Source organism: Tympanuchus pallidicinctus, unplaced genomic scaffold, assembly GCF_026119805.1.
Source record: "Tympanuchus pallidicinctus isolate F22 unplaced genomic scaffold, pur_lepc_1.0 scaffold8, whole genome shotgun sequence".
In the NCBI taxonomy this organism is placed as follows: domain Eukaryota; kingdom Metazoa; phylum Chordata; class Aves; order Galliformes; family Phasianidae; genus Tympanuchus; species Tympanuchus pallidicinctus.
In genome coordinates, this window is record NW_026294802.1 from 19,224,720 (window position 1) to 19,244,886 (window position 20,167).

Below are 20,167 nucleotides of genomic sequence, written 5' to 3' on the forward strand. Positions count from 1 at the left end.
TCACTTCTTAAAGAAGGCCAGCAAAATAATGTAAATATCAAGAATTAATCACTGTGAGTAGCGCTGGTGTCCTGATGTGAGGAAAAACATTGGAAAAGGATGAAAGAATGCTGTGCCTGTAAGGACAGCTGGGCAGTCTGTGAACCATTTTGAGAAATCTGAACTTTAAGTTGGCACAGTGGATTCCTGGCATGATTTAACAGTTTTATCATTAGCTTAAACCATAGAAATGAATGTAAAAATGACTTTGTCAGAAGATAAAGCAGTGAGAGAATTCTCTTATGGGCAACCACTTCTACCTGTGTCACTTTAAGCTCCAATTCCTGCTCATATTTGGAGGTATTTGCTTTAGTGGATGGAAGGTTCAGTTGGGAATAGGTGCAGTGTGTGGGAAGAACGTTTATCCAAGTCTGTGGGCTTTTGATAATGACAGTGAGAGGAAGTGTCTGGTGAGGCTATGGGAAGTACTGTGCTGGGCAGTTCTGCAGGCAGTCCTATCTGCTTTGGAGTGGGGAAGAAGAGCTGTGCAAACCAGCTCAGTGTGTGAGAGGAGGGGAAGTTAGTTGCCTGTGCATGGCCGAACAAACCTCTTCCTAAAAGCTACATCAGGAGAGCTTTCTTTGTATATATGTCTGTATCCGTGTTAATACTGCTGTGACCAAGCACACACAATATTCTCCCAACTATGTATTACATGTTCCTATCTCTCTTCCTCTGGAAGTTTCATCATTTTGTTGATAGCCTGCTGGTATTATTTAAATGTAGCTGATATTATTTAAATAAAACTCTCAATTATTGAATCAACTGTGATTTACAGAAAGACTTGTATTGCTAAAAAGCCAAGCAACTGAAGCTCTTTACATGTCCTTTTTCCAACTTATCCTCTCCATGTTTGGATCAACTGGCAAGACTTAAAAAAAAGTCCTGAAGGTTTCTGAGGTAGTAAGGGTGTTTCATCCCATGTGCTGGGAACCGCACAGTCCCCTTTGGAAACTGCGATTATCACTTCAGTGAAAACCCCAAACCCACAACATTTGGTTGTCTCATTTCCTACTGACCTTCATCTCCTGAGTTCCCCACTCTCTGGGATATTTGGAGTTGTAAATTAACCTTTGTGTCTGAGCTGAGGGACTGAAGAAACCCAGTTCCCACTTGAAAGCTTTTTCCTGACAGCCTTCCAAGTTCAGCTATGTAAGAAGAATGACAAGTTGCCACGTGTGTGCAGGTAGTTTGCGTGAGTTTGCTTGCATGATTTCTGCATAGGGAAAGTACTGCTTCCTGTGGCATACTCACCAACTGCTCAGTTGGTCTCTGAATTTTTAATAACTTTGAACAAACCACTGTTGGATTTGAAGTAGGAACACCTGCCAAGAAGGTTATTTCTAGGGTGTGTTTTTTTCCTTTGGAATGTCAGGTCTAAAAGTTTTGAAGGCCTCACACAGTGAAAACAACAATAATATGTCAGATAATAATGTCCGATAATTTACCTCTGATAGTAGATTATCTCATAAGATTCAAATTAAAGAAAACAAGCAAATATCAGCAGGGAGACACATTCATAAAGGCAGCAATCCCCTCCAGTGCCCGTTAGCTGTGTCGATATATGTGTGTTTATGTATGTGCATGCCTTGGGACTGTTGCTGCCTCCAGCTAGAGAGCAAGCAGCGTGACTCACTGAGCATCCCAACAGTTCAACCCGAGGGTGAGGTCCTGCTGGGCCCATCTGATGGCGATCCTGGATCACTGTGTAACAACACAGAGATGGTGACAAGTATTCTACTTAGCTCAGAAAAAGACTGCCTCGCTACAGTTTTCTGAATGATTATAGGAAGAGTATTCTACTTGCACTTTAATTTAAAATGTGTTAAATGTTATGCATTTAAATATATTTTTCGTGTAGCTATTCTGAAGATCTTAGAATGGTTTGGGTTGGAAGGGAGCTTTAAGATCATCGAGTTCCAACCCACTGCTGTGGGCCCATCGAGCCTAGCCTTGAATGCCTCCAGGGTGGGAGCCTCACAGGGCAATGTGTTCCTGCGTCTCTCCACCCTCACAGTAAAGAGTTTCTTCTCAGCCCTCAGGAATTAAAGCCCAGGAGGCATTTCCCCGAGGAAGGCACGTTGAGCACAGGTGTGGCTCGCGGCTGCCATACAATTGAACGCTGAAGGATTTACCTTCTGTGTATAATGGGGACCGAAACGTCACCAGTTGCTGCAGTCCATCACTTCGGAAAGCCCAGCGGGGACGATTTGCTTGATTCGACAGACCGCGTGCGTTCCGCGCACGGCCCCGGGCAGCACCCAGCCGTGCCCGGGGGCTTCGCGCCGCGGCATTCTGCCAAACCGCGCCGCCGGCGCCGCCCCACCTTCTCCCCTCGCGCCTCCGCCTTTCTCCACCCGGGGCTGGGAGGGCCCCGCGTTCTCAGGCGCCGCCTCTCCGACGCGCCGGGCCGTCGAGGGGTTAATCCGGGTGCGCCGGAGGAGAAGCCGTGCAGCCGCGCGCCGCCCCGAGGCGTGCTCGTCCCTCCCGCACGGCGACGGCGGCGGCGGCATATCAGTGCCGGTGCTGGGTGGCCGCTGGCGGGACCTTTGCTCGGAGCTGTGCCCGGACAGAGCAGCGGCAGCAGGAGGAGAAGCGCAGCCCAGCGCCGCGATGCCGGGCAGCGACACGGCGCTGGCCGTGGACAGGACGTACTCGGACCCGGAGCGGCACCGGCGCCGCAAGACGCGGGTAAAGCGCGTGGGGGTTCGGGGCTGAGCTCGGGAAGTTTTGTGCCGCGGTGTCTGGCTGTGAGGAGCAGCCCCGACCCGCAGCTGCTGCCACGGGGTCCCCGCTCGCGTTGTGCCGTGGTGGAGCTGGAGGGATGTGGGCTGTTAGCGTGCGCTTCTGTGCCTTGCTCCCGATCCTGAGCGCTCGCTTGTCAGTACAAGAAGATGGAAAGAAACCGGCTGTTGGCATAACAGAAACCGATACGCGATAGAAACTAGTAGGAGGTGGGAGGGAGAGAACTTGCTCACCGGCAACAACAGCGCTAGTGATTTCGGGAGTTCCTGCGGGTCGCCGGGCTCGGGCTGGCGCTGCGCCGCTCGTGGTCGCTGACCTGTGGATCGGAGAATTCATCCAGCGGCACAGCACGGCGGCTGCCCTGCTCCGGAGCCTGCGGGAGGGACGGGCTCTGCCCTGAGGTGGACACAAAGGTGTATCTGTGTGCCCTGGGTGATGGCATATGCTATGTGCCGATGCGTGGGATAGTTTTACCTATGGTCCGCTAGCAAGTTGAGCTTCACTTTATTATTATTATTGTTTTATTCGTGTAACATATGCTACCTGTACTGACAACTCCCTGCTGTAGTGAGGGCAGGTGGTTCTCAGGGGTCTGTGCCGGTTTGGGTTTTTCCCCCGAGGCTCAGCTCCAACAGGTGTAAGGCACACGCTGCAGCATGCTGCAGGACTTGGGCTTTTTCTCTCTTCTGTCCGTGGTGTTCTCTGCATCCCCTCCCAACCCATGAATTCAAAGTGCTGAAAAGGTGTGCTGCTGATTGTTGCTGCGTAATGAAATGTTTTAAGATAGGGAAGCCTACACACTGTAGCTTTACTACTGAAGTCTAGAATGCTCTCCATGCTGCAAGCTCAGTGTGTATGCGCTATTCATAACCTGGTTACAAATTGTATGTATTTCCTTTCTTTTTCTCTTTACAAGGTGAACCAGTTAGTTTTTTTCATTGTGCTTGCTGAACGAATAATGTGTTATCTAACTTAGTATGGCCATGGAAGAAAGCTGCATGCCTTCAAGGCTGATTTGGGGCATGTGTAAGAGCTAAAATGGGAGTTTCTACTCTGTAGTCCAGCTGATCTGCTTAATAGCATGAAGTATAATGGCTAACATGTGGTACAGTGCATCGTACCTGCATATGGAAAAATAATAATAATAAAAATCTCATCTTAAGACAAGTTCATGAACTCATTGGACTTTGGTCTAATTCTGAGTTTTGTTTCATCAGAGTTAACCTCTCCTTTCCTTCCTGCAACCACGGGAATCGGAAACATAGCTCTTTATCAAGTTCCTAGAGGCCATGTAATTGCGTTGTCCCAGGGTCTGCGCTTTAAGAGTTGTGTAGCTCCATGGAACTTGTAATATAATTGGCAGAAATGGAAGCAGCAGGCTTTGTACTCCAGATGATAGCAAGAGCTGGCATTAAGTACGTTTGTGCTTATTAGGGACAAATAGGATGTTTTCCTGGATAACTTCATCATTCCTCTTGCTGCTTTAACCAGAGGGACAGAAATGGCCAGGCACTGGAGCAGCAACAATTGGTGCTATTATGTAGGAAAGAAGCAAGAAAGAAGGATGCTGTTTCTCTCTTAGAGACTGAACAAAGAGTGTCAGAGCAGCTGGAGTTGAAGCTGCAGTTCTCAAACATTCATGGAGAAAAACAACACAGAGAATGAACACAGCAGCAGTGGGAGGGTACTCTGAGAGCCCTGGCAATCCGGGCAGTGCTTGTGTGAAGCAGTCTCAGAGCTGCCTCCATCAGCACAGTGGAGACGGTGCATAGTAAATAGGGTGAGGTGCATGTAATGTAGCTTGAGGAAAAGAGGAGGCAAGATAGCTGCTGGACCTCTTAGTCTGCTTAAAATAGGATACTGAGTCTGGTTTTTGGGAGGCTAGGTTTTGGAGGGACTTAGCCAGCCCTATGGGTTTCTGCTGTGTCCTGACTCCCTCCAAACTGCTACTGTGTATGCTGGAGAAAGTCATCACCAAATTCAGTTTGTAGAATTGCTAGAGCAACTTACCATGAATACAGCCTTCTGAGGGGGAGAAAAGATTACTCACAATTCCTGCAGTTGGTCTAAAGCTCCTTCAGCGTAAGGCACTGGCTCTGTTCAGTGCCTTCCTGTTTAAGACCATTCGAAGTATGATTTCCTGGGTTCTGCTGACAGCTCTCCAATGAGCTGTGTTACGTTTTGTGCAAAGATCTCAGGGCCTGAAAGAGAGAAAACGCTTTAATGAGGAACAGCCGTGTCATTCTTACCGTATGGAGAATTACTGCTGCCTGAGGAGGCCAAGAACTTTGAGGGAGAGGTTGGGGTTCTGCTCCCCTCTTTGGCCAAGTTGTTGGGGAGCTGTGCATGGCAGCACCAAGCAAGGCATAAAACCTCTTCAGTCTGCTAATTTGTGCCTCATTATGTTATCGTGTGCTTCAGGACTGCTTGTTGGGGCCATGTTAAATCTCTCACTTCTGAGTGCTCACCAGGTTGTCCTGTTTAGACCTCAGAAGCCTGTGCATACTTTTTTGCTGCTGATCAGAGCTCTTCAATCTCGATCCCTAAAGCCTTTCAGAACAGGTGTCCTCCGCAATGCATCAGGATTATCAGTTTATACATGTGGCCTTGTACAATAAAAATCCTCTTCTAGTACAACTGGAACACCAGTTCCTGTACTGCATCCCATTGCAAGCCTATGCAGAGATGCATCCTGCTTTTAACCAACACCAGGTGCTTTAGACTGAGATGCAGGAAACCCCTGGTTGTGTAATACATGGAACATTGGATCCTGTTCAGAACTCTCTCTCAGTAGTGATAGTTTTATATTTGAAATGGTAATAATTATTACTGTTTAAAAAAAACCAAAAGTCTCACCTGTAGCAGATGTGGATGTGTGGGGTTTATTTTGTTAACAGGTGGACATCCTTATTTTCAGTCTGCCTATGTTTTCAGCCTTATTGAGAATAGCAGTAGAATCAGTGTTTGGGGGGATGAAATGATTCTTGTGTGATTGTACCAAAAAAAGACTGACATTAGAAAACAAATTAAAGAAGTACAGGTTTCCACTTGTTTTCTCATATTCTAGCAATAAAAAACGTCCTCTGAATGTCTCTTCCCTTTTTCTCGTGTCTCTCTTATGATCCCTCCCATTCATCTTGTCTGTAAGCAAGGCAGACTTCTTAATAATCTCGCCTCATATGGAAGTCTTTCTAAGCCTCTAATCACTTTCATCATCTGTGCTAGGATTCCCTTTATTTCTTGTAATCTTTTGTATATTTAGAGGAAATAACATAAAGGGGCTTAGAAAAGATTATTATTATTGTTTTAAAAGACAAAAACTTACATACAAAAAAAACCCAAACCAAAACAAAAACAAAACAAAAAAAACCCCACAAAACCACAAAACCAAAACATAACAGTTTTCAGGAAAAACAGATTTATTTGCTGCTGCTGGTGCTGCTTTCACTATGGGGCTATGCTGCTTCTGGGCTTCTGGAGCTCATAACCAAACCTCCAGATATTTTGTGCTCAAAGAACTGATGTGTGCTTTTCCCAATTTCCTCATTTTTTGGCGTAAGATAAAGATAATTTAATGAGACAGAATGTTATTCAGACCCTCAGCATTAGCTTTAAATCCACAATATGCCTAGGAATCTATGAAACCTGTCAGATAGTAGGCTATGTGATGCAGGAGTGATGGGGATGAGAAGGAAGCCACAATTGAGGTAGGGTCTCCAAAAGACATTAGCCGTGTAGAACTGAAGAAAAGCCCAGTTTGTCTGTGTAGAACTGGAATCCAGTTTTGATTATTTAGCCACTGCAGAACTATTTGGGACACTAACTTCTTAACATATTTTTTTCCAGTGCCAGAAAGAGCTGTTAGAAAGTTTACAAAGCAGCTATGTTTTTTCTTTCTTGTTTCTTAGGGCTGGGGATTTGTGTTCTTTCTAAGGTTTAAGATGATTTTTATGTTTGGAAGTTCTGTACTTAAACGTTTCATACCTTTTGGTCTCTGTGCCTGGGAACTTGCTGTCTCCTTTCCTTTGCTGTGCTTTTGGCTCCTCCTTACTGCAGTGGGTGATGCTGCTTGCAGGACTGGGGCATCTGCTTGCGGCTCTTTAAACATTAGGTGTATTAACAGCAACAACACAAAGCCATAGCCACTGGAGGAAAGTCTCCATCCTTTCAGTTTGCTTGTTTTGAAGGACGTGTGATTGCACTCCTGTCAGATTGCCAGTGCTGATGCAGGGGGCTGCAAGCAGTTCTAGATCCATAAGTTGCTTGCTGTCATCATCTCCATCAGTGAGGCTGTAGTCGGGTGCCACCTGGCACAGTGTCCACATCGAGGCTGGGTCTGTAAGGATTTGGCTGGATGGATTGCTCTCACTTCTGTTGTCCAGTTCTAGGGCTTTTGGCACCCAGAGAAAGTGTGCAGCTTTTATCTTTGCCCCTAGAGCTCGACGTGGTTTTGGGAAAGATTTGGGTATGAGATGAGATTCTATATAGTGTTGGGGTGTGGTGTTACATAATAATAATTTTTCCTATCATATATTCAGGTGGAATAACTTTGCTAAAGAACATTTGCATTATTGCTAATGAGGATTGCATTGTTTTTACTATTGAAATTTTCAGTTTTTCCTTAAGTCCAAAGGAGGAATGGAGTATTAATATGCAAAGCCAAAAATAAACCTGCTGTTCTAAAACCTTGACATATGGGATCTGGTATGCGACCGGGGTGGCTTGTGCCTGTGCAGCTAACCTTCTGCAGACTCTCTCAGCAAGTGAGAACTCCTCTGAGGCTGTTTTTCACACTGTACTGTATGATCTAAGCTTTAGTTCAGGGGTAAGAGTGAAAGAGGAAGACTCTCCTAGCTGAGGTGTAATGAATATCTACAAATCAGGAGCTTCATAACATGGAGGCGTGGCCCACTTCATTATTGTCATTTGGTTTTGGTGTTGCATGTGTGTAAAATTCAAGAGGGTAAAATTTAGTAGCAGTGGTTTCCCAAGTCTTTTCTTACTTACCCATGTATTTTTTGGATGCTGCAGTGCATTTTAATGGACCCGATAGTAGAAATTTGGCATATTTTTGTTAACAGTTTGTGTAGTAGGCATCTCTTCTGTGCTTTGTCTATTTGTACATGGCTTGGTAACAGTTACCTTCCCTTGTACATTTTTGTTTCAGCAGTTCTGAGTGAAGCAGTAATAGGGAGGTGCAAAGAATTAATACTGTGTAATTGAATTCAAATCAAAATGTGGTGAAAGTAGTTCTGAAGTCTGAGTGTTTCCATTGACAACAGTGGCCTATGGAACCAGTCTGAGATGAACTGGAGCAGCCTTACAGAAAACTGTCTTTGTATCAAGCAAGTGTTCAGTACAGGATGGTAGATGCTACTTTCAGTTTGTCTTACAGTCTCATTTAGCTTCAATCCAGATGGTCACTTCAAGTGATTGTCTAAGTCATATGATTTCCTTGAAATTGATAGGACTGTCTTTCGAAAAGGCTCCTTTTTGAAAGTCACCACTTATTATTACCTTGCTAATGCTATGTTTAGAGGAAGTATTTCTAGCTGGAGACGAAACATGATGGAAGCTGGTGCTTTAAAGATTGGGAAGACTATGCTGCTCTGAAGTCAGTTTGTTTGAGCAAAAGGTGTTCATTTGCAAAATGATACAAAGCTTTAGAGCAGAGATGGTGGCAGAAAAACCTGATATTGCCTACCACTACCATAAAAGCCCTCCACGTTTAGATAAGTAACACAGCTTAGAGGAAACGTGGGAAGTCAGTGCTTTGGGGTCTGTAATTGGCTAGTTTTTAAATCTAAGTTAATTTCTTCCTAGGATTTCAGTGCCGTCTACAAGAAATACTGTGACAGGAAGAGAAGCCCTGTAAGGGAGGTTGATGTAGCTATTTTCTCTGTTTTTATAGTGTTCAATTTTCCTTTTATTCTGAGTTATTCCAGTACATTTAGTATAGAAATTGCAGTTAAGCCAGAAGTTATTATTCAAATACAAAGTGATATAAATATGCACAAGTTATGCTGTGTTATACCAGCATGCCTGGACAGGAGAGTGGCTTCAAAGATCCAACTGACAGACCTGCTCTAATTGACTCTTAACATTTCTGCAGTAAGTGTGCTGAAGATTCATTGCTTTGCCTTTGCTTTCTAGGAGATAAAATCAGATGGGACGTTGCTGTTGTTTGGGCTCTAGTGGCCATTGACTGTGTTTGGATTACAGCAGGCAAGAAGCTTTGGTTGAAAGCTGCAGGCAGCTGCAGGGGAAGGTGGAAGCTTTGAAACAGGGTAGGATCAAAAGAGACATCTAGTGTTAGAAAAACTAGATGAACAGATCTCACTGAGTGAAGAGTTGTCTAGATCAGGTCTGAGATGCCTTCTTCCTTAAGGAGGACCAAGGGAGACTTCTGGCTGTGTGCTCAATCACACCTACCACTTCTCCAATTTGCAGCTTTGCACGTTGCTGCTTTCACTCCGCCAGCTTTCCCCAAGTTGGTGTGCTATCTTGTACCAAGTCCAGAAATGACACCACTACATGGGGCTCCTTCACCCTGCTGTGGTCATACTGTGCTTACAACCTTTGAGTCCGTGCTGCTGTTTGTGCTGTGTGTGGATGCTGAATTACCAGCCTTTTACTTAAGTCTAGAAGATGCATGAATTCCTGTCTGAAAATGACCATAGAAGACAGGAAAAATGCTTCTCTGTGTTGGATGTGGGGCACACACAACCAAAGCAGTGGGAGAGAAGGTAATAAAATACTACTTGCTAGTGTCAGAGTGACTTGATACAATAGAAATGTTAAGAAATATGCATTGCTCCCAAGCCACGTCTTTTTGCTTAGGCATTTAGTTACATGAAAGTTTTTTTAAATGTCAGCATTTGGAGCCCTTTCCTTCTCTTGCCTACATCAATTCTCCTGTTTACCAATAATGTCTGGTACGTTGTGTTATGAAGAGAATTAATCCTGCATCGCACACCTTTGGATTTTCTTTGTCCTGGTAAAAGAAACTTGATGGTACTCCTTGAATTATACCTGGCTTGAGGTTTTTTGTTTTGTTTGCACTTAAATCACTTGGAAGAATCTGCAAAGCATTGAAACAAGTATAAAAAAATGTGGATTTGGCTAGAATCAGGCTAAACATTTATTCCAAAGCTTGGATGTAATTTTCTTTTTTTTCCCCCTTCGTGCTATATAGATGTGTATAAAATAAAATGCTTCAGTACTTGTTACTGCTGCATTTATCGACGTGTGTGCATAATATGGGTGTGCATGGCTCTTATTGTGTTAGGAATCTTTGTTTTACTGGAGGTTTTGGCAGGAATAATACAATTCTGTGTCATGATCGTCTCTGATATTTATTGCCAGATCTGCACAGTATCTCTCCACCCACTCATCAGGCTCCTGATTTCTTTCTTTCTTCCCCCTTTCCTGCTATGTCCATAAAAAAAGGCTATCTTTGTTCAGATTTTTCCTTATTTCTTAAGAAAGAAATCTGGCTACGTTTTGTCAGTCCTCTTTTTGGAGCAAATCACACAATCTCAGTTTTGATGAACAGAGGGAGAACGACAGCCTGCTTCTAAGAATATCTGTTTAACTCTTCGGAGTGTCTTTTAAAGCCAGGCAGTAAATGGCAGCAGACCGATTCAGTTGCTGCCAGGCTCCTGTTGAGCTAAAATGGGTCCAGAAGGTTCACAGTGTGTTTGTACTCCTGAGATGTTTTCCTTCACAGCTTTATGTGACCATCTCTGCAGTAGTACCATTTCTTCAGCCACAAATTCATGCAATGAGTGACCTCGGGCCCTTCTGAGATGCGCCATCAGCACCAGCGGGGCAGCTGGCCCTGCTTGGGAATCCTCCTTCTGCCATCTGCAAGCGGACTGAGTCTGGTGTCTCAGGTGCTTGGAAAGGCTGGGGGATGTGGGGAAGCAAAGGCAATTCTTAACGAGATCTGAGGAAGGGTTAAGAAAAGGAGAAGAGTGAAGGCAGGAGAAGGTCTTTGGCAACCAGCAAGAGTTCTTTTCCTGTTTCCAGTAGGTATAACTAACAAATTCTGGGTCTGTCCTCATTGACACCTATGCGTTTTGTTCCTGTAAACTGTATGGATGTAGTACTAAGTGATTTGCCTTGGAGAGTACTGGGGAGCATTGCTGTCTTGAAGAGCTAGCTGCTCGCTGCTGCTAGTAAAGAATGGATGTTATCACCTTCTGTTGCGTCTTTCCTGTGTTAACTCCCATGGTCTTTGCTCTCTTTAGAGCATGGAGAGATGCTGGTAAGCAGATCTATTTCTGGCATTTATGAAACCAACTTCCTATGGTTTTCTACCTGAGGGGCATGATTGTGCCTACTTACTGTAGAAAAAAAGATAAACAGATGCATCTTTCTTTGTGCTTGTTTTGTGCCTCCAAGGAAAATCTTGTTTTGTTTTGTTTTGTTCAAACATACCAAGGAACTGGAAAGTCTTGAATCACATGCAAATATTCAGGAGAGTGGATAAGAAACAAACTGCCAGAGCTCAATCTGCAAGTTATCAACCAACTTCTCTACTGACATCTTATTCGTAAAACTTGGTATCAGGCTTTTGTTTGTGATCTGTTGGTGCCAGAAGCCATGATATTTTTATTCTTTCAGGTTTAGGAAACTGAGCTTTGAGGATTGAGCTCAGTATTTTACAGTTTGTTCTTTCACAAGATATTTTGCATGCAGAGTGGCAACACAAGTCAAACCTTAAGTGGGATTTTTCATTTACTAATGAATGCAAGCGTTTTGCTGAAACATGTATGTAAATTGCTCTTTACTTTTGAAGAAGTACTCTTGCAATGAAGATACACCCATCTGCAGTGTTTAGAAACAAATAGCCAAGCCCTTGTTTCAGTTATTCTTGTTTGTACTTGAGAGGATTGGCCGGTCTGTGTGCTTTGTGCCATTTTGTGGCGTGGAAGTTTATGTCAGAGAAGGCTGAAGTGATTTTTGTGAAGATAACTTGTGTTTTGAAACGAAGTCTAGAGCAGTGGGGACAATATTAGCCTAAGGCTCTGCAGACATGGGTTCATAGCACTGGGACAGCTCTCAGCCCTTGGGTGAGGATGGAAGTTTCTTCACCTCCCCAAAGACGATGTGGTTTCTCCAGGTGTGCACAGCGTATAACTGCAGAGAAGGGTGCACACCTCAGAGCCATTAGCCATCTGGATGGGTATGTTTAAAAATAAATAAATTCAACTGAACATCAAAACCAGAACAAACCCAAAAACAAACCTTTTTTGGTGCTCCAAAAATTTGCAGTACTTGCAGCTTCCTGCTTTCCACATTGGGAAGACTTCAAGGAGACTATCTGTCATAGATGCTTCTATCCTCAAAACAGTATAAGCCTTTTGTAAAGCTTTAAATCATCCATCTGCTCCCAGGCTGGTTGTGTGGGGTACTTCTGTAGCTGAGAGAAAGGCCCAGTTCCTGAGAGTGATGGGTCTAGTGTCTACTGATTCAGTTGGAACTTGAACTGAATTACACAGAGGTGGGCACCTGAATCACGTTTAGATTGTATGCCCTCAAAGCTGCTGTGTGGCAATAGATATTTTGGGCACTGCAGAAAAGATACAAGTTTTATAATTTTTAATGTGTTGTAGAATGAGATGTCTGTACTGAGTATCTAGGCATATATGCCAAAAAAACTTGACTCTTGAGGGGGAGAATTCTAAAGGTACTTTTTGTTAGTCCAACAAACAGAACATTTTTCTGGCTCTTGCTTTTCATTTCACTTATGCGTAGTTCTTCTGTTTTAGGAAACCTTTTTACCTTTGATCTCTATGTTTTTGCCAGCTCTGCCATTATGCATAAAAAATTATTGGTCTCTGGGTTCTCACACATTTGGCAGTACAGGACGTTACCACTCCTTTTCTCCTTTCTCTATTTTGGCTCAGTAAAATTCATCTCTCGAACAGAATCTGAATTTCTGAACCGTGGGAAATTTCTTCAGGAGTTTTTAAAAAGTGGCTTTGGAAAATCGGAGTGAATGCTGCTTCTTTGTGTGTGTATACAGGACTATTCTGGGTCTGAAATACGATGGTAGGGTACACTGGTTGTTCCTCATCTGTCTGTCAGACAGACCTGAGTCTCCTGTAACCTTGTGGGGAAGTTCTGCCAATTAAAATGAAACCTCCTGAAGAAGCATACCTCTAATAGAGTTTCCGAAGGATAGGTTGTGAAGATGTGTAGCAGGTCTTTTGATCTTAGCAAGAAGTGCTGTGGGGCACACTTTCCATGTCACTGTTACATGTTGCTCATATGGGACTGCTCTCTGCCTGGCCTCTGGTGAGTGTTAGTGCTGTCATGTTTGCTCCCTAAGGTAGATCTGGCCCAAAGTGGAGCCTTGCAGCACACAAGGCTGATGTTGGAGGTGGAAAGACTGTGTTGGAGCTCTCCTGTCGTATTGAAGAACATAGAGGATTTATAATGAATTGATTCCATGGAGGTGTGAAATAGAGTCTGCCTGAAGAAGGACATAACTTCACTTGCATAAGTCCTCACCTTCAGAAGATGTGTCCTAATTCCTCTGAAACCTTTAGTTTTCGTGATGAACACGAGAAATTCAAGATCTAATCTCAGAGTAAGAATGCATCAGTACTCCTTGTGAACACTTCTTCAGCACGAACTGTGAATTCCCAAAACTACAGTTATCTTTTCAGAATGCCCTGCCAACTTCAGGATGTAATTGATTTTGCTGTCTGTGAATACACCTTTTCAATTGGAAAACAAGAGAGAGAAGGAGGAAAAGAGGAGCTTTCTGCACTTCATTTGCAGCACTGGGGCTCAAATCAGTGTTAGTGAGTTAAAGAAATTTGGGTCTGATGCTCATTGCCCTTCTAGTATAGCTGTGCAGGTAATATTGGTGGCTGCTTTCTGCCCACTGGCTTGTGGCTGTGATAGGCAGTTTGCTGGGAGCTGCAGTGCTGTTCCTGCGGCCACACACCTTAGCTTGCTGTTGTCCCTCACGTTTTCTTTCTTTAGCAGCATGAAGGCAAAGGTTGGTTCATGCTTATGCTGTTTCTACAAAAACTGGTTGAAATAACTTGTTAATATGGAAATGGAATTCTTAAATGAGAACTTGAGGTGGTTTTTTTTTTGTTTGTTTTTTGTTTTTTTAATATATTTGTGAATGGTTTTAGGAGAATCAAAGGCTACAGTTGATTTGAAGGTTGCCCAGTACGAGAGTTTTAAAAAGTCACTCAGAATTATATCTATTTTATTACTATCCCTTGCAAACTGCAGTAACTCTTAATGTCTATTTTTAAGAAGAATTTTTGGTCTCTGTTTACATAATTTTGGTCTCTGATTACACCCAGTGTAGCTTGCTAATTTTAGGGGTGTAAATTCCTTGTGGTTTAGTGAGACAAAGTTTTAATAGCTGTGTCTGAATACCTGGATAAAATTGATCGCTATGCATCTCCATGTAGGGCCACATGTGTTGCTTGTGGTGTTGCTGTTTGATTTATTAACATAGGGCTGGTAGAGTAGGAATGGAAATTCTTATTCCAATATGATTTAGAACAGTGTTATGTATTAATAAACAGAATCCTCATACGGGTGTGCTTTAATGCTGGTATTGGAATTCAAAGCGCTGCATTTGAACTGAGTTTTTTAAATTTACATCTAAGACGTGGTGAGCTATTTTTGTTAGCAAGCACACAGAGCAGTGTCTTTATTTTTTGTAGTGATTACTCTGCTAAATCTGGGAGAACTTCAGTTTCAGAAGAGCAGCGGTGCCTGGCATGGCCCGGTGCTGCGATTAAGCTACTGGGAAGAGTCTGCCCCAACTGCTCCAAGGCTTGTGTGAGCAAGTTGCATCATTCTCTGAAATGTCTTTTTCTCCTGGGGCAGACAGGTCTATCTGCTGCCATTATCTGTGCAATAGCAGTAAGGTTTAGAGACAGTTATGCTACCAAAGGTACAAAGTGTGCTCGGCTCAGCGGCTCATTTCCAAATGCGGAAAACCTCAGTAATGTCAGCACATACGCTTGCTTTTTGAATGTTGGATGCTCAGAAGTAATCTTTAGGCTTACGCTGTGCTCAGCTTTCTTCTGCCTGAGTAAGCTTTGTATTGTTTATGCAGCCCTCCTGTCATTTGAGAAAGGAAGAATGAGGAAAGATGATGCTTCTGCATTATTTGAAATTGTGTTACGTTATGCAGCATTCCTGCACGTATTTCTCCAGGAGTGAACAAATGGACAATGTGAAAATATTGCTGTGTTCTGACTGGTGAGCATCCCAGGAGATGCATTTTTACTTTTAACCTCCTTATTTTAAATTATGTCCAGTTGTCCCCCCTGTTCCCACCAAACTAAGGGACTGACTCTTTACTGGATAAAACTCTTCTCTGCCTAAGTATGCTGGTCATGCCATGTGGCTTTCAAGATGACTTCCTTTAAATTGAACTCCCAGCTCTGTATTATTAGTATACTGGATATTACTCTTGCAGGTGCTACAGTTGAAGACTCTCAATTGCCAGATAGGGATTAAAAATGACCAGCCTGTACCAATTACCTATTTTCAGCAGTCAATGTATTATGAGAGAAAAAAAGAAGACAAGAACATAACCTTACTCCAATAAAATCTGCTGACATGTATTTTATTTTATATTAAACACACATGTGTACATGTATATCTATGTATGAATGTATATTTTAAGTACTTCACGTTTTTAACCTGTTTTTCTTTCTGGAAAAATTTCCACTAGTGGAATTGAAGGATGGAATACTGTCTTTATGTTAGAAAATCTGGCTGATCTTTGCCTCCAGTGTTTTGTTTCTGAAAACATATTTGTGAAATTTGACATTGTAAAGTACATGGAATATATTGTTTTGGCTTTTGCCTACTCTTGTGTGTGTTACCACGACTTCAGCTGGAAACTGAGAAGCTGAATTCTTTATGGTGGTTGTGGTGCTGACAGTACTTGCTGTGCTATCGGATCGCTGTGGATTTCATAACATTGAAGGAAACCCAGAAACCATCTAAACAACCACCAAAAGATTTTCACATTACAGCTCTAAGTCCTGCACAGAGCTTTTATGAATCGATGCATCTCTTTTTCAGATTTTTCAGATTTGTTTTTGTTTTTTCCTATTCTGAGTCACGCACGTTTCCTGTTTCCTCCTATGCTAATCTTTCTCCTCCCTCCGTATCCATCTCATCTCATTTCATCTTCAACTCATGCATTCTCAGCTCTTTCTTGTCGTTTGGTTTTGCCTCTCTTGGATACATATACGTTGTTTATTAAGCGATTCAGGTACTTGTTTTCACAACATTTTTTTTTTTAATCCCTTGGAACTGTACGCAGTGTGCTCCACTGTATAGATAGAAAGAGAATAGGTAAATCTCTCAGGGGAAATTAACTGAGAATGAAATTAGCCCATTTAAGTACATGTGTAGAACTTAAACTGTTAACTTAGTCCTGTGTGTTTAATGTAAGAGTGGAGGCAGAGTGGCCAATCAGAGTGAATCCGTAGAGATGAGAGGCCTACATAATCCAAGTGAAAATAAAACATGGAGAGCTTCAGCTACTGTAAGAAGTCAGCAGGACTGACCTCCTCCAGGAGAACAGTGAACACAGGACCTCTTTGTAACAGAGAGAGGTTATACTTTTATTTAGAGTATTCTTGAGTGATGTGGGTGGCTTGAAGAACGTGTGTGTCCCTGAACAGATTTTCAAGGAGAGAGTAATTAAAGGCTTAGCTGAAGTCTTGGAGGTGAATAAAAGATGAAATAAATGTAACTTCTGGTTTAGCCAATGTTGGATCTTAGCAAAGATGAGTACCAACTGTGCTGAGTTCCCTTTTCTTAGAATACAACTGCAGTCCTGGATTGAACATTTGCTATAGAGCCACATTATAGACAGGTTGTGAAGTTGGGGACTCCGTGAGAGAGAGGGGAATAGAAGAGATGGATTTAGAGGTGGTTAAGTCTTGCGAAGCTTCTGGTATAATTCTGCTTTAAGCAAAGAGGAAATTTGCTAATGTATGTCACCTCGCACCTCCACACCAGTAACAAAGAGGAGTGTTTGAAATGAAGTTGGGCACAGAAGAGAAGGATGTGAGTAAAGCAAGACTCGAAATTGAGATGAAAAAACATTAATCTGTGGGAATAATGGTGTTCTGAAATTACTTTCCTGGCTTAAGTAGCAAGAAAAATATGTGACTTCTTTTGAAAGAAAGCCTGATAAGCTTATGAGTGTAATTTTTCATTGTTAGAAGCCAGGAAATTCCTTTAAGTCCTTTGTTTCTTTGCTGGAAATATTTGTTCTTATTTCCTGAGGCTTTTGCATTATTCAGATGCGTTGAAGCAGAGCGTTTTCTGCCTTCAAAGGTGATGAGTGCGGACATCATTTGAAAATACTTTTGTCTCTTCACCAGGAGCTTGGCTATTCTTCTAGGAAGTTAAACTTAAAGATTTTTACCCACTTTCTACTTGCTGGCTGCTGGCTGGTCAGCAGATAGACAACCTTAAGATTATCTATAGAACATGCTCATCTGCTAGACCACACACTGCTAGTTGAGGCACTTGCACATGTTGCCCGGAGAGGTGGTGGATGCCCTGTCTCTGGAGGCATCCAAAGTCAGATTGCAGGGGCTTTGAGCACACTGATCAGCTGCAGGTGACCTGTTCATTGCAGGGGAGCTGGACTGGGTGGCCTTCAAAGGTCCCTTCCAATTCAAATGATTCTATGAAAGATGATGGTAGGAACACTAACAAAGTTGGAGCTATTATTAGTGACGAGGATACAGAGGGAAGCAGAATGTGCTCGATAGAAATCTAGGGACATAAGAGAATCTGAAGTTATTGAGGTGTACGGATGGGATCTGACGAGCTGATCTGGGAAGATATTACAGGTGTTGCTGCTGCAGGAAATGAGTCTAAGGTCCGTATGATACTGTATTCCATTGTTTTTTGCTGAATTAATGTTTCTGCTGAACTGTGGGAGTTTATGCACAGACTGTCCCTGCCGCTTCTCTATCAGTTTCAATGTTTCAGGGGAGTACAGCAGTGTTCCATGCTGATATTCATGCTGAACAAAGGTTCGTGTCTCTGAGAGGTAGGGGATAGGTTTGTATTGTGGAAAACTAGAAAAATTCTTTGTGGTAGAAAATCGTCATGTCTCCTATCTCACGTACTTTTCCAGACGCAGAGAATATTTATGTTTGCCTGATAAAATGAAATTACTATATTAAACTGCTTAGTTAGCCATCCAGTCCATTTAGTGATAGGTAAGCTATAATTTTGCTTAAGTGTTAAACTCAAATATGTTCACTGTAGCACTCTATTATCTGCTGGTCTTGATAGCTTCCATGTGCATGGGATGGGCAGTAGGTTTCTGGAGTTTGTGGTCTCAGTAATTGAAGGCAACCATAAATTACTGCCGAAAAAATACTGTAACACAAATGGTTCTTACTCTTAGAGCTCACCAGTTCAAGAATTAAGTCAGTAGCAGAAGATTTATGTTCCAGAGCATCCAGTATATTATTGTGGAGGAAAAAAAAAAAAAAAGGTTGGCCAAATGTGAGCATAGGTGGTTTATGGCAGTAATTTAGAGATGCTTAGTGGAAAATACGTACAACTTGTTCATCTGTCAGTTGTAAGCTGTGAGAGAACTATGTTGCTCATCTTTAAAGCAATTACTGATATTTGCTTTTGAACTGTAGACAGCTTGCTTTAATGTACAAACTATGCTTAGGTACAGGATTTCCTATTTTTGGCCTCTTTGGTAACATTAAGGGAAGATGCCTGTGTGCGGGTTCTGAGTACAGCCTGATGTTGTCACCTTTCCTTTGACCATCAGTTTGCATGTAACCAGCCTTGCAGAAGAGTTCTTTGTGGAAACAAAATTTTAATCATCTGTAACCTGATTTGCATTGCATTGCTAACAGCTCCCATCAGGAGAAGCATGGAGTTAATTTGGGTCAAGCTCTGTGTCTGGTAATTGCACAAAGTGCTGGTGCTTATTCAACTAATGGTCAAGTGCAGCATGTCACCTCTGTCAGTGACTGTGTTGGAGCCATGGAGTGCTCCCATGATAGGCAGCTGAATGAGGCTGTTGTATCAGTTGAGTCATGAAAAACTGACAAAAAGTATTAATGGTGAAAGCTGTGTTACTGTTCTGCTCTTAATGCTTGGGTGAACATGTTCTAATGTCCTTAGTATGTCTTCTTGGAGAGCAGAAAGAGAAGTAGGCTTACCAAGAGATCTCTGCAGAAACATTGCAAAGACTGGTTTGACTGGGAGACAACTTCATAGCCATCTTTTGTACTCTTAGCAATGGGTAGGGGCTGGAGAAAGGCACTGTGCTGAATTAAGGTAGGCCATGTCAAAATCACAGAACTGCTCCGGTTGGAAAGACCTTAAAAAATCATCAAGTCCAACTGCAACCTAACAATACTATCCTAACTCTAACAACCCTCTGCTAAATCATTTCATGTGAGCACCACATCCAAATGGTTTTTAGACACATCCAGGGATGGTGACTCAACCACCAAAATGAGATGGTGTGCCTCTGGGAAGGTGACATGCCAGGTAAAGAAGGAGATAATGACATCAGACCGCTTTGTTCTGGTGTGGTGCTTGGTGTTTCTCAGCCAAAGAGCTTGCTGTCACAAATTAAATGCAGTTATTCTTACATCCACATTTAGGTGCATCATTTCTTATAGCACCACTGCTCACTTGACTGAGAACAGATGCCATAGGAAAGAGCTTCTGTATTTGTGCTGATACATAAAGAACGAGTCACCAAAACATTAGAAGGCAGCAAATTCACTTTTATTTTCTTTTTGACCTTTCCTATGGTTATATTTGTTGTTGGAAACTAAAACTGAAATTTTAGTTCTAATCGTTTGATGACCTCATTTATTATCATACGTTTCATGAGTTATATAAGATTCACAGAAGACTACTGTTAACTAAATTTGGGCATATGCTTTACATGAAGGGGGATATACTGAACGTTCTTAACAATCTGCATTCTGAAGTCTTTCATTGCTGTCTAGTGTGTTTTGTTTTGTTGGTTTTGTCCATTCTGTAGATACGCTTAATTATTCTTGACTGTTTCACTGTCTTCAGGTGCATCTTACAGTGATGTTTCAAATAAGTTTTTGACAATTTGTTTTCATTGATGCTTGGAAACCAAAAAGCAAAAAGTCAAATATTTGAAATTCCTTTCCACGCTGCTTAGTTGCCATACAGTATGGAAGAACAGCCCTTATTTATGTATCTCTGGTGGATTCTTCTGATCTTCTGGATCTAGGTTCCTTGGCAGTTCTAGGGGTTTTCACTATGTATCATACCACGTGCATGACACGGATGTTTTTATTTTATGAGCACTGAAGCAAGAAGACCATTAGCTTAA

General features: G+C 42.5%; 1 protein-coding gene across 3 annotated transcripts in view; it reads left to right on the forward strand.

The window, feature by feature from the left end:
- The window catches only part of TMCC3 (transmembrane and coiled-coil domain family 3), a 123,818-nt gene that overhangs the window by 77,483 nt on the left and 26,168 nt on the right, over positions 1–20,167 (forward strand). The window contains exon 1 of one of the 3 annotated variants that reach the window (XM_052667395.1): positions 2,514–2,730. The exons of the other annotated variants lie outside the window; for them this stretch is intronic. Coding sequence (XP_052523355.1) covers positions 2,653–2,730 — 78 coding nt within the window. The 5' untranslated portion in view covers positions 2,514–2,652. Of the gene's footprint in view, positions 1–2,513; positions 2,731–20,167 lie in introns of those variants that run through there. 3 annotated transcript variants of the gene reach the window in all.